The sequence below is a fragment of the Aulonocara sp. 'chitande type north' Nkhata Bay genome, linkage group LG1, assembly GCF_057382095.1.
Source record: "Aulonocara sp. 'chitande type north' Nkhata Bay isolate Kocher_YH1m ecotype deep benthic linkage group LG1, A_spYH_male_GT1.1, whole genome shotgun sequence".
Taxonomy (NCBI): domain Eukaryota; kingdom Metazoa; phylum Chordata; class Actinopteri; order Cichliformes; family Cichlidae; genus Aulonocara; species Aulonocara sp. 'chitande type north' Nkhata Bay.
Genome location: NC_141344.1, coordinates 8,467,839 through 8,481,622, shown reverse-complemented (window position 1 = coordinate 8,481,622; position 13,784 = coordinate 8,467,839). Strand labels below are relative to the sequence as shown.

General features: G+C 38.7%; 1 protein-coding gene across 1 annotated transcript in view; it reads right to left on the bottom strand.

The window, feature by feature from the left end:
• Window positions 1–624: 624 nt before the first annotated feature.
• thsd4 (thrombospondin type 1 domain containing 4) overlaps window positions 625–13,784 on the bottom strand; it is a 47,066-nt gene continuing 33,906 nt past the window's right edge. Inside the window, exons 8-18 of the mRNA XM_086258324.1 lie at window positions 10,301–10,505; window positions 7,607–7,782; window positions 7,320–7,416; window positions 6,955–7,146; window positions 6,419–6,548; window positions 5,789–5,993; window positions 5,395–5,568; window positions 4,528–4,701; window positions 4,230–4,409; window positions 2,984–3,128; window positions 625–2,813 (exon numbers count right to left, since the gene is read on the bottom strand). Coding sequence (XP_086114450.1) covers window positions 2,671–2,813; window positions 2,984–3,128; window positions 4,230–4,409; window positions 4,528–4,701; window positions 5,395–5,568; window positions 5,789–5,993; window positions 6,419–6,548; window positions 6,955–7,146; window positions 7,320–7,416; window positions 7,607–7,782; window positions 10,301–10,505 — 1,821 coding nt within the window. The 3' untranslated portion in view covers window positions 625–2,670. The remainder of the gene's footprint in view (window positions 2,814–2,983; window positions 3,129–4,229; window positions 4,410–4,527; window positions 4,702–5,394; window positions 5,569–5,788; window positions 5,994–6,418; window positions 6,549–6,954; window positions 7,147–7,319; window positions 7,417–7,606; window positions 7,783–10,300; window positions 10,506–13,784) is intronic.

Here is a 13,784-nt window from a genome sequence, read left to right as displayed (position 1 = left end):
CCCCTATGATACTATGCACTGGTTAAGCAAAGATTTAATCCCTGCATCATGGTCTATATATGAAATAATTTAATTTTAGTTTTTTTTTCCAAAGAAGTTAAATGGGTTTCTGCTCTTTATTTAAGAAGTTTGTAGTCTGACCGTACAAGAGTACTTCATGCATACACAGACTGGGTAAAGGTTGCACTTGGTTAAGAATTCACCCGGAAGAGATTGTGGAGACCATTATTCTGTATGGCAGTTTGGAGGATATAATGAAGTTTCACCGTGGGCTCTGTATTCATGCCTCATAGTCTAAGACACCTACTGACCGCCAATGTGCAAGGCGTAGGAGGTTACCCTGAGGTTAGAACAGAACACAGTTCTATGGTTGTCTGCATCACAACATGTAGTCAGTAAATATTCCTCTAATAGCCAATGTTTCAAGACAGTAGAGGATGAAAGCACTTTTCTGTTCCTGGAATTTTGATGTGTCATCAATAATAGAGAAAAGATTGGTGCAGAAGTGAGAGGGCAATAAAAAGGGGTCAAGCTGCAGGAAGAAGTTCATGATGAGGGCAGGAGTGAGGGGAAGATTAGATGTTGTTTGAGCTCTGAATACAGATGGTTTCATTCTGTGGTGATTTTTGCACACTTCCACAATTTCGACAGCTAAATACAGAAACGCTGTCGCTCCACTGGAGTTACTGAATGCGTACTAGCAGAAGAAAAATGCTGTGAACCAGGGCTAAGTCAGTGGATATATTAATGGCTCATATTGTGAGCAATAATTTGCTTCACTAATTTTATTTACAGTAATACAATAAATACAGATTAGATGGCAGAGTGAAATGTCATTAGTTTAAACCTGTTAATCTTTTCAATCGACCAGAAACAAAACAAAAACACTTTTGCAAGTTCAATGCTTATGCTTAAGCTCAATGTTTTAAAGTGTTAATATCTTCATAGGAAAGACTATAAGTAATTAGTGCATTGCTCCTTCTCCATCACTCCAGGATCTACCACAATTTCTGTGCTGTGCTGATTATATTTGTTGGGAGTCTACATGCCAAACTCTAACTGCTGCAAAAAAAGAATGCACAATGTGATGTGAAACTGATTCACAAGGAAAAGCTGCTGAAAAGTCTACTGCCTATTAGAGAAAATTTCCTCAAGAAAATTAACATCGGAACAGCTGGGATCTAAAATAAAGCAAATACAGATGTTTTATTAGTTGCAGTCATATATTGAATACTTAATTCAGTTGTTTCATGATTGAATTAAGATTTAAAAGAAATCATGCCATCATGTTGACACTTCAAAATAGTTATTTCTCTGATAGAGGAAAATATCTGCAAAATATCTGGATACAGTACTTATGAATCAGAGGTAAGTTAATCTTTCTTGGAGGGAAACAATAATAGCATTTACAACAAGAGCCGAGCATTTCAGAGGTACTGTGTGCACTTTTGTACAAAACTGAAAATGGCTGTTTTATGGTAGAAAAAGATTGGTCACTAATAAGGATTTACTATAAATGCAAACCAGATGTATGTATCACCATATCAAGAACTGTAAAACATTGAAATGATTTCTCTTTAGAGTCAAATGTAAATAATATATTATAGATAATTCAGTATATTTTTTTCATAGGAATTACACAGTGTGGAATGATCATATCCCACTAGAAATAAAGAAATATGTACAGTTAGTTTCAACTCTCCAAAAATGCAAAAGTTTTCTGATTATCTGCTTCTGTCATCCAGCAGGCTGTGAAATGCCTACACCGAGTTCAAAGTTGTGACTAGTTTAAAGGCAACAAAAGTTTTATCACCACAGCTAAAAAGAGGCCACGGGTGGTTCATGTAACAACAGGGAACCACACAAATAAATAAAGAGGGAGATTTTTCTTTCTCTTCAGTTACTGGCAGAGTGTTGGGCTGTCCAAGAAGCCTGAAAACCATTTTTTTTTTTATCATTCACATTGTCATACATACATTTATACATACATATTACATAGGCTGCTTTTGGACCTCGTAGCTGTGTAGGGAGAAAAAGACATGGTTTGCCAGAAAACAGTCAAATATATGCAATTGGCAGCAGGGAAGGTGCACAGTATTTGTTTTTCAGGAAAAGGTGGTGATCTGCTACTGTCGGCAGTTTGGTGAGGTTACATATCTTTGGTCAGCAGTGGATGCGAAATAACTGACAACATGTGCGATTACATTAACTGCCATAAATCTGAGTTCTGCTGTGTAACCATATATGGTCCATGTTACACAGTCAGCTCGTGCTCTCCTCTTCATAAGTAATCCACAAGCGTCATTGTCGGTAAACAGTACCTGCAAACTGTTCCCACTGAAGCAAAGAAGAGGGATTCTTTGAATAAGACACAGATCAAATCCTTTAAGTGTTTTAGATTCTCCACTTTGATACTGATGCCTCTCACCACAGCTGACATCTGCAGTGAGTGGATTCTTGGCACACACCATTTTTCCCTCATAACAGCTGTCTTCAAATAAACCAACAAAAATGTCCCTTCTTCACTTTCCACAGTTGGCAAAAACAACAAGTGCCTATTTTAGGCAAGGTCCAGCCAGTCTATTCTTCCCAGCTGCCACAGGACCAGAGGGCCTCCAGGGGGTACTGACTCTGGACCACCATGGAGCGGAGTGACCCTGGTAGAGAGCGCTAGCTTTGTCGGCGATAGGTCGACTGTTTGTGGGCCACCCGGGAACATGAAGCACAGCATGTTGTCTTGTAGTAATCATACACGCAGAGGCGAGCCTGGACCACCACATTGCAGTTGAAGTATTTGTCTCTGCAGTTCTCATCTGAATACAAAATAAGAGTTGATAATATAATTCAATAAAGATATGGCAGTGGAGCCACAGAGTTTCAGGGAAACTGGGAGGACATTCCCTTTATTATGCTCACAATGTGTTGATGCTAAAAATCATCAATAAATATTCATTCAGGTCAATCGTATAAAACATTGACTGACCTATCAGAGGTATGCAGGGCTCTGGGTTGCAGTCCTCCTTCTCTTCTGGTTTCAACTGCACATCGCAGCCCTCTCTGGACAGCATGTCATCAGACAGACAGCGCACCTCTCTCACACGGAAACCTCCTTCACATGTTTTGGAGCACTTGAAGAGCAAGAGTCAGTGACAGTAATCATTCTCATATGCTTGCCCTAAAGTCAGTGAGGATATCACAGCGAATATTCTAAACATTACGATCAAAATTTGATCAACTATTTCAATTAAATTTCTAATAGGGAAAATGGGATAATCTGGTTTTGAGGTGTCAGATGTAAAAAGGTGATGCTAGGCACCAATCCGAGTTTAGTGGGCTGCTTGGGTACTGTCAGTTAAATCTGACCAGTCAGAATCCTGAAAAGAAAGGTTCAAGGGAAATTGTGCTATTGATGTCCTTTAATTAGTATTAATTAAACTTTACATTTATTTAATGTCAAAAACACCAGGACACATTTTAGAGGGTTTAAATAAAACTGTTACATATTAAACGGTAACAAAAATGGTACATAGCAAATAAAGATTTATAACCTACTTATTTATAAGTATTTATAAGTAGGTTATAAATCTTATTATAAAATAAGATACCTATAAATATAGGTTATAAATCTTATTTATAACCTATATTTATAACCTACTTATTACCTATTAATCAGGAGACTCATCAGCTAGCTCTCACAGATAGTTAGCTCTCGGAATGGGAAAGGGGCTAAAACCTGCAATCTTTTTAATGAACAGCAGGGAGCGACTCCTCTGCTTTAAAAAGACAGATAGTATAAAAGCCAAGAAAAAATAATTTATAATATATAATATGTATAAACTCAAAATCCTGACGAGTTTGCAATCTCACGGGCAAGTTTCAAGAAATTTTAATAAGGCTTGACATTCATTACTATTTAGAGTAAAATAAATGACATAAATAGGATTGGCTTTAGAGCAGGGCTATGTGTGATTGGCAAGTCGCTGCTATTGGCTATGAAGTCTCCACAGAGACAGATCTACCAGTTGTGATATGCGGTTAAAAAAGTACCTAAGGGTTCAAAACAAAGTGCCCACAAACCAATGAGTGACATCACTGTGCCTACACCACTTTTATGTACAACTCAAACAACCATCTACGATAGATTTAAAGTGATTTCTTATCAGTCGTTTTAAGCACTGTGAGGATTCTAAGCATCTAAACTGTGATAGAGGGTTTTATATCTTACTCACAGCACTCCAGTCAGTGTGGTACCACTTTGCTCCACAGGCCTTGAGGCTACAGCTCTGCTGCCTGAGAGGTTTGTCCAGGGATGAGCACTCATATGGTGGCATGACAGTGAATCCTTCATTTGACTTCATCAAACACACCACTGACCTCTGCTGGGTGCCGGTGCCACACTCTGCAGAGCACTATGTTCAGTTAAACACAAAATCAGGAAAGAAAAACCCATGTGACATATTAATGTAAAGTCCTACATATCTGACAACTTCCCCGTACGTACAATGTAACCTCCAGTTGTGTTCATACCTGGCTCCAGGGTCCTGTGAACCACTCAATTCGATTCTCACACGGACCGTTGTTGCAGACCTGAGAGTCTGCGGGCCGTTCGCTGCCACATCCTTCCAGAGGGAGACTGCTGATTTGGTTGGTCAGGCAGAGAACTCCCCGTGTCCGTACACCCATACCACATTCAGCTGAGCACTGTGGAGCAAAACGTATTAGAGTTTAGGTCAAATTTTTGCACAAAGTAGAAACATAGGGTGAAAAATACATTAAAGAGAACGCACACAAGTCAAATGTGTGCAAAGGTGGTATGAGTTTGTGAGGAGGAAATAGAGAACCTAACTGTGCCCACTTTGAAACTTCATATCTTAGCTGGCTTTGTAGTTCGTATGTTTCAAATCAAGAGGAATCTAGGCAATCCTGCAAAATTAAAGTCATTCACTTTCCTCTTTTAGTCCTATTGTATTGCCGTAAAGTTAAATGGTATCATTACTGTAAAACAAAAAACACGTGCTTCTGTTGGATTCTCATGTCATCCACCGAGGTCTTCCTTTCCCTGCAAGAACTTAATATTTGTTCATGGCTAATCTGTTCTGCTGCTTACAAAAGTCATGCAATGTAACCTGAAAGCAGGAACAGCCTAAAGCACAGCCTATGATCGCGTGGCAACCACTGTCTTTATTGATTTTATTTTCTCACAGTTTTCCTCATAGGCATGAAACTTTCTACCTGACCTTAGTTGTATGTTTCCCTGCTAAAATCATCAAACGGTATCTATATCAGCTGGCCATCAAGAATAGCTACTTGAGTGATGAAGACAGACCTGTATACAAAGACTAGCTCTGTTATTAGAAATGAATGAAAGTTACTGTGTCTCCTGCTGACACTTACCCTGTTGCCCCACTCAGTGTAGAACCAGCTCTTGGCACAAGCTCCCATATCACAGTTCTCCACATCATTGGGCCGCAGATTCATGTTGCACTCCTCATCAGGAACAAAGTCGCCCACATTGCTGACACAGTGTACCTCTCGTGACCTCTGACCCAGCCCACATGGCACAGAGCACTATGAAGATACATACTACATGGATAGTGTTGTACTATGGAGGTATGTATAGCTAAGGAGACTGTACCATTTTCTTTTCATGAGTGTGCTTATTTGCTCAATTTAGATATAAGATATAAGAGTAGAGAACAGGAGTACAGATTCAAGATAACTTTCATAACTTCAGGGTCAGTTCAGAAAAGTCTTGTAAGTTAAATTAAGTCTGACTGCTGCCACTCACAGAAGTCCACTCTGAGCGAATCTGCCACTCACTGCAGATCTTTAGCTGGCAGGTACTGGCAGTTTCAGGCCGCTCCAGGTGTCGACAGCGGCTCGTGTGGACATTGAGGGTGCGGTTGGCGTAAACCTGGCGACACAAGACCTGCCGATGCTGCATGCCCAGACCGCAGGTTTTGCTGCACTCTGACCATTCTCCAATATCCCAGCTATTAAATAAAATGAAAAGCATTAGTGTCCAAAATGCGACATTCATTTGTTGTATTTTCTGTGATTTGTTCCTTTAGGGACAGAAACTGTACAAAATTAAGAGGATGTAAAAAAACTTGGTTCACCTGAAAATCATCAATTTCTATATTTTAAAACAACAGTTTAAAAAAAATTGTATGAATATTTCCACATGGATGGTAAAATTTAAAATACATTCTTCCTCGTCATCTCTCAGTGTGATCTGAAATGCCTGGATAGAAAATTTGCTTAAAGGATCGAACCTTGGGGTGATATTTACAGCTTATATTAAGGCTTCATTGCGTACATGCATACTATTAAGTCAACTTGCATGTAGAATAAAAAACACTTTTTAAATTTATACGTCTGCAATTTGCACTCTAGAAACAGAGGATAAATTTCTCACAATGCTGGGCAGGGCTGCAAGTTGCAGGCCTCTTCCTGTGGACTTGGTCGGCTGCTGCTGTCACACAAAGAGTCCGATACCTGGACCTGAGTCAGCCGGTTGACACAGTGAAAGATGGAATATCTGAAACCTAAAAAGTAGAAATTTAGGCACTAACTCCTGAAACAAATTTTGATTGTTGTATATACCGCATGGGAAAATCTTTTGTGCAATTAAAAGTTCAGTAAAGTCATATTTTACTCAATGTCATAAAGACCAAATGATTAATGTTTTAGCAATGCAACTTTTGAGTTTTGACTTTAGGTATAGTTTAACATGCACATGGAGACACATAATTTTTACATAATTGATAACTGGATGTAACATAATTTTAATGCCATATAAATGCAGACTTGCATCACAAACAGATATATATACACATCAAAAAAAAAAACTGTAAAACCTCAAGCAAACTTTTTTCACCGTTTTGTTATTTTATTACTCTCTCTGTAACTAAAAAGAAAAAAAAAAGCTCAACATAAACTTCTTTAACTGACCTTTACCACAGGAAGCACTGCACTCTGTAGCACCAGTCAGTTTCCAGTTGTATTCTCTCTCACGTCTGGGTGGCTGTACGGAGGGTACCTGGTTTTCAGTGGGAGGAGGCGAATATCTTCCACTGCCAGCTGGATTAAAGTTTTCCTGATGATTCTGCTGGTCGTATCCATCCTGTCCATTCACAGCATTCCCTAAGATGTGAAGTGTCATCAATTTGATATACTCTATGGATAGATATAGCTAGCTATATATAGGCCTGCAACGAACACGCACTTATTAATTTATCTAAAAGTTATTTTCTCCACTGGTTGTTTGCTTGGTCGTTTGTACACAGTAGGAGGGGCCAAAAGTGGGTCTTATTTACCTTCCGGCCTGCGGCTTGGTTGCTGAGGGCTCACGAGCTTCTCAGATGGGAGAATGTACTCATAGTGAACACCAGGATTTGGCTGCTGGAAGATCATCTGAGTGAAAGTAGATGAGACTTAGACAACAATTTCAAAACAGAACTGTAAGCCTTTCAACATTTGCACTTTCAAAATTTTACGCCGTTTCTCAGGTCAGCAAAAACAAAACAAACAAACAAAAACAAAACAAAACAAGGAGACCCACCACCGTAACTTTCTTGGGGTTCAAGCTGATTTTTTTACTCACATAAACGTCCAGAATCTCATTTGTGGGGCCTTCAGCGAGAAAGGATTCCCCAGCTGTGCTACTGATTTCATTGGGTCGGCGGTAGGTGAACATGGTCCCTGCACCCTCATACTTTCCTGGCCGGTCAATTGCCCAGTTTCCATTAATGATTGATCGCCCTGATCGGCTTCGCAAAGCTGGTAGACACAGAGAGACTGACAATCAAGACTGACAAACACATGAGAAAAACATGTAACCAAAAAGCTCTTCTATATAATTATTGTTTAATGTAAAACTATTTGGCATAATGGGATCTGTATTCTTTTTAAAAGTGGCTCAAACCCAAAAAGGTAATTACAGTAGCTAACTGAATAAAAGCTCTCACATGCACTTTCAGAGCAATGTCTTTTTCAAATGTGACAATCTGTTTGTGCTGGCAAATCTTTCATGCAAATCCTGTAACAAAATCTCCCAAGAGGTTTTTCCACTGATTTCATGGATTAAATACAAAAGGGCCATTAGAAAGACATTAGAAGTGTAACATTAGACAGGCTTGTAAAAGAGTGTTTGGACAACTAAAAGCACTATTAGAGATGCAGAGCGTAGAACAAAGGCCTATTGAAGGGAAAATCAGGGACGTGATGAGGATATAGTTGATGGCTCCTGCCTGATTCTAGTCTCGTTTGCATTTTAAAACATATGTTGCTCCCTGGAACTGTGTAATCTTTTTATAAATTCAATGCATAACACCTTCAGATCATTCCTCTTTATTTTACCTTTATAAATGTGCCACAGATTTTTAAACTGAAAACATATCCACTTAGAGAACACACGTTTTTTTTCTTGCTATGTGTGAATGAAGAATGAAGAGTTTGTAAATGCTGTATAAGGTGCAGCAAAGTTTTTCATATAAATACTAGTATTTTTTGTCTGTACATAACTCTGTGTACTTGTGTATATAAATGGTCAGTTCAAATTAAAGAAAGCTGAGCATACTTGGCATCTAAGCAGCTGGGGTTTGAAAGACAGCCACTGAATTCGTCGTCTTAATGTTTCCAGTTTTTTATTTTTTTTATTGGGTGGTGAAATTCCGCACTTTAATTAAAAAAGATTGTGAGTCCTGAAGGGTAAGATCCTCTGATGAAAGCATGTTTATGCACTTTCCTCAGGGAAAGCAGTTGCGGGTGGGTGGATGGGGGGTGGTGGGGTGGACTAGGACTGCTCTCCTCTTCCTCTAAACCCAATGCTGAGTCAGGGCAAGGTTCTCATTAAACAATGTCTGACATTCCAACAGCCATTTCTGAATAAATAAGCCTCTACTGTCCCACTGTTGCACCTCAGTAAAAAGTGTGGGTCACTCAAAGGCTCCACTAAACAACATTAAGACACAGTGGGTGGCGATATAGGCATAAGGCCAAAGAAATCCTAAAAAGCAAAATGCTGTTTAATAAAAACAAATGTAACAAAACAGCTCCTACCTGCTCAGGCTTATTTAGTGCTAATGTAACAAACATTTCTCACATTCATCATTTAATGATTTCTTTTCATGACTTTCTTTTCACTGGTGTCATACATGTAACACTACGCATGGCAGATGGCGGTTTTCTGACGTATGTTCTGAGCTGCTGAAAGCAGAACTCTGCAGCAAACTGTGACTAATGAAACTGTAAACCAGGATGGAAACTAAAATGCTCTATTTGCTGCGAGACAGCTAAATTAGCAGTTACCAACGACAAGCACTCTTAGAGGCCTCTTATTTAAAGTATATGGCCAACATTCAAGCATTTCTATACTGTTCACACAGTTTTAGCAACTAATACCTAAAACCTCTTTTCTCAAGCAAACTAGCAGATGTCAAAATATTATTATAGTATGACTGATGTGCTGCTAAGAAACGATCTCTGTTATTTTTTTCCCAAACATAATTCATTTAGCTGTCACATATGCAATGAAATATAATGTGATGTGAACGGAAACATTTTTATATTTGGCATCTGCGTTTAAATAAAGAATATGCCCAACACAGCATGGCAGAGAGTAAAGACTGAGTAGGAGTAAGCACTATGGAGGAAGGTGGGGCTTTTAGATTACAGGTCATTCAGGGCCACTGTAGTCAAAAGAACATTTAAATTACTGTAGAAAGAAATAACACTCTCTTTGGCTCTATTAGGAGAGCACACGTCTCCACAATTCCACAAAGCCACAGGAGGAGATACCAGCTGTAAGACTGTACAGAACATCAGGCTTCAGTGACAACAGGTATGGCCCCGAAAGAACATGAAAGGAAGATGGAGTCGAGGGGAGTTACAACGCGACTTCAGGCACAACTGTGGTCAGGCTAATGCAGCTTAAAACACAGAGTGTATTAGTTGATATAGAGCATAGCTGAGATCCACTGAAGATTATGACTGATCTTGACTGCCTGAACGAATGCTGAACTAATAAAGAGTAACAAAAAAGTGGGAAAAAGGGTGTAATTTTAATTTAGGTGCTTTAAATTACTTGTTAGTGCTCATAATCAAAACAGTGAAATGCTAAAGCAGTTCTGTTGGCTAAAATGCTAAACTTAACTTATACATTCACCCAGCTGCAATACAGCAGCTAGAATAAAATTAAGGAAACCAGCCATGAGCAAGAAGACAAAACTGCACTAACTGGCTATTCTTCGTCAGTACAGCCACAGCACAGTATCCTGTGAGTATGTTTACCACCCACCTAGGTAGTTTCTGCTCTTCACCATCTCAGTAACATTGATCTTGGTGGCTCCTTCTGGGATCTCCACTATCTTGTGATAGCCGATCTTGGATAAACTATGTTTGAACACTCCTGAAACCAGCCTACAGGTTGAGTTGTCACCTCCACACACGCCACACTTGTCCACCACCCTTCCTGATCCGAGATACTCATCGCATCCTAGACTCTGCGGGACAGAGAGAGAAGTAATGAGGTAATGAGATATAGTGATAATCTTTACTTAGTGAAAGAGCAGTAAAGTGTGCTAATCATAAAACATTTTTAGTGAAAAAAATAGGAATAACAGAGATTATGCAGAATAAACACAGATCATATAGATCAAAAAATCTGCTAAATAAACACAATGAAGTCATTTACTTAACTATAACATAAGAAAGGCTAATTAGCATGATCATCGTTACTTTCCAGAAGGCATCGTTTTGGAATGACAGCCTCTGAATTGATGGCAAATTTCCTCTCGACAGTATGAGGTTTCTTCATCACACTGGTGGCAATAAATTACAGGATACTTGGTCACAGTAAAAATAGAACAGTTAACATCAGCAATCCATAAATTGAGTCAAAGCAGCAGTAAAAGTCTGTCGCTGTTAAACAGGTGGCCCAGAAGTCAAAACTGGTTGCAGTGCGCTACCGTACAGTCAGACATGCTAAGCTTTAGCATGTCTGACAAGCTTAAGTCCAGTACAACCACATTTACCAACATAACGGTAGGGAAAGAAATTGTGACACGAAAGAGCCACCTTCAAAACTCTAAATCAGATTACAACTTTCACCAGGCCTTAATGTAAATTCACAGATGCAGCTGATGCATTCCACTTGGTGTAACCCCAGCATACTCCACTCAGCATAAAAAACTGTTAAATATAACCCTCAACGAAGAAGACCAATACTGGTCGATTTCACCATTTCACATATGTTCCTGTAGTGAAATGATCTAAACAAAAATAAAGGAAGTATATAAGAAAAAAATAGGATCATCCCCATGGATTTTGCAGAAATAGATCACCATAAATCAGTTGCAGAACAGTGAAAATACAGAAACACAGTGGAAAATGGAGAAACAGGTGGAGAAGGGTATAAGAAAGTGATGAAAAGAGAGAGAACGGAGAGGTGGAAGAAGAAATAGTGGCCATGGGTGGACTAAGGGGGTGAACTCAAAATGAAATTCTTGCTCTCTCCCACCCATAGCAGGCCAGTCAGCTCTTGGCCAAAGCATCAGCTGGGCCAAAGCAAACATGAAATGCCTTCTTCAACACAGGAAATAAGTGATGGGAGAAAAGAACAGCAAACTAAGAGTGCTGAAATTTTTTTAAATAAAACTCCCAAAAGCTTTGGTGGTCAGCATGGAATTATGTTGGAAACTCTGTATGAAAATCACTAAACATAACAGAATAACATTCAGAGAAGCACCGTTGCACTTTATGATCTCACTTTACAGATCGACGAATACAGAGCAATTCAAAAGCTACAATCTGGCTGTAACGAAATGCATAATATATGGTAAAACGCATCTGAGGACATTTAAACTGGCTACAGCACAGCATATCTACCATGGAAAACAAATTAAAATGGAGTCAAGTAGGGCTGTCTGTTTAAATGACTACCAATGAATGAATATCTCCTCTGCATCTCCATTTTCATCGTAAATCCCTTCAAACTAAAACAACACCATTATAGAAGCGAGGCAGCATTTGCCTGAAAAAGGGAAAAAAGTTCCTCTCATAAAACAGATGCTGACATGGTGAGAGGTTATCTGTGGACGTTTGGATGGGAAAATGTTTAAACCAAAACACGTTAATGTAGGAGTGGAGAATTTATTGACTTCAAATCTGAATAGTTAGTGTAATATATTGTGACTGTGGATGTAAAAACAACCAGGATTTTCATTCTTCTGATATGAGGAAGGGCCAAGAGATTCTGCACTCTGTACACATATTAGAAAGGTAAGGAATTTCTCGATATCGATATCTCGATTAAAATCAAGGTTTTTTTGGTCTTGTAAGTTGTACAAAGCACTAACATTGCTCTGCATACTTTTCTGACAAACATGAGTCCATCAAAATGATGTGAAGACGGTGACATTTTAATACATCTTTAACATCTATATATCACTAGCTGCTACAAGTTAAACAAACAGAAATCTCAGTGTGGCTGTTAAAAAAAAAGAGACAACTTTTAAACCTCACCCTAGTTTCTGAGAACACGTCAATGTTTTTTTCGCCTTCTCTCTGTGGGTGGTTTGTGCCATCTGTTGAGGAAAACCACCCTGTTTTTAGTGGAACTGTAACAGGATTTTGAAAATGTCGCTAAAGCCCACCTTCATCTGGAAATGGTTACATGTGTCAGGACAGTGGAGTCGACCTTAAGTTAACTCATGAACACTGAAAACAGCATCATCTTAAAGCAGATCCTGATGATATTTTCCCACGCAATGCAGCTGGGTTAAAGTCATCACATTGCAGAGTTTTCTGTAACAAACTGAATTCTACACAGTTTTGCCAAAGGCACTTGTCACTGGAGATATCATCTACTCCCAGAAAACACAACAAGACATTTAGAATTAGACACAGATCCTGAGAAGTGAGCCTGAGAAGTTAGTCTCTTTCTTATTGAACAGCAAGTCTATCCTTAGTGGCCTATATTTCAATGTACTTCTCGCTGCAGCTTTAATATTTGAATACTGAAAAACAGTAGAGCAGAGACCTCAGGACCCACTGCTTAGTATTGTGGTCATGACTGAAAATCCTAAAATGATTTAATATAAATAAATAATAAAACACTAATGACGTCATGTAAATGCAGAGACATTAACCTCTTGAACCCAATAATCTATTGTACTCCTTTGCTTTAATGCTTTATTGCATAGCCAATACATGTCTTCTTCTTACGGCCACTCATATATGACACTGTTTGTTCATTAAAAGTAGTATTATTGTTCATATTCCAGCTTTATAACTTTGCTGTCATCAGATGATTATTTATGTTTTTAATAGGTCAAGACAATATATATAATTCTATTTTAGATTTGTTATTAAGTCGATTTTGTAGTAGAAGTATGTAAAATAGAAACGTTACAGTGTGTAAAATCTCACCACTAGATGTCAGTAGACTGCAGATTGCAGTCACCTAAGTTCTGTTTTCCCCTCTCAATTAAAGTGCATAATCCTAGCTATGGTGGCGTCTGTAGAGCTCTGTTTATCTGTATTGAGGGAAGGCTTTCGATCTGCTGTCAGCTGTCAATGTGTGTTCACGTCTATTTACTTTGGACAGACGGTTCAAATTCTTTAAGGAGTCCAATGCTCTTCAATTACACCTTTACCTTTACCTAGAACGTTTCTACCTATCTAGTCACATACATAAAGAGCCATTAGGCAGAACAATTCAATTAAATTCAGTTTTAATTATATAGTGCCAAATTACAACAACAACTGCCCTGAGGCACTGT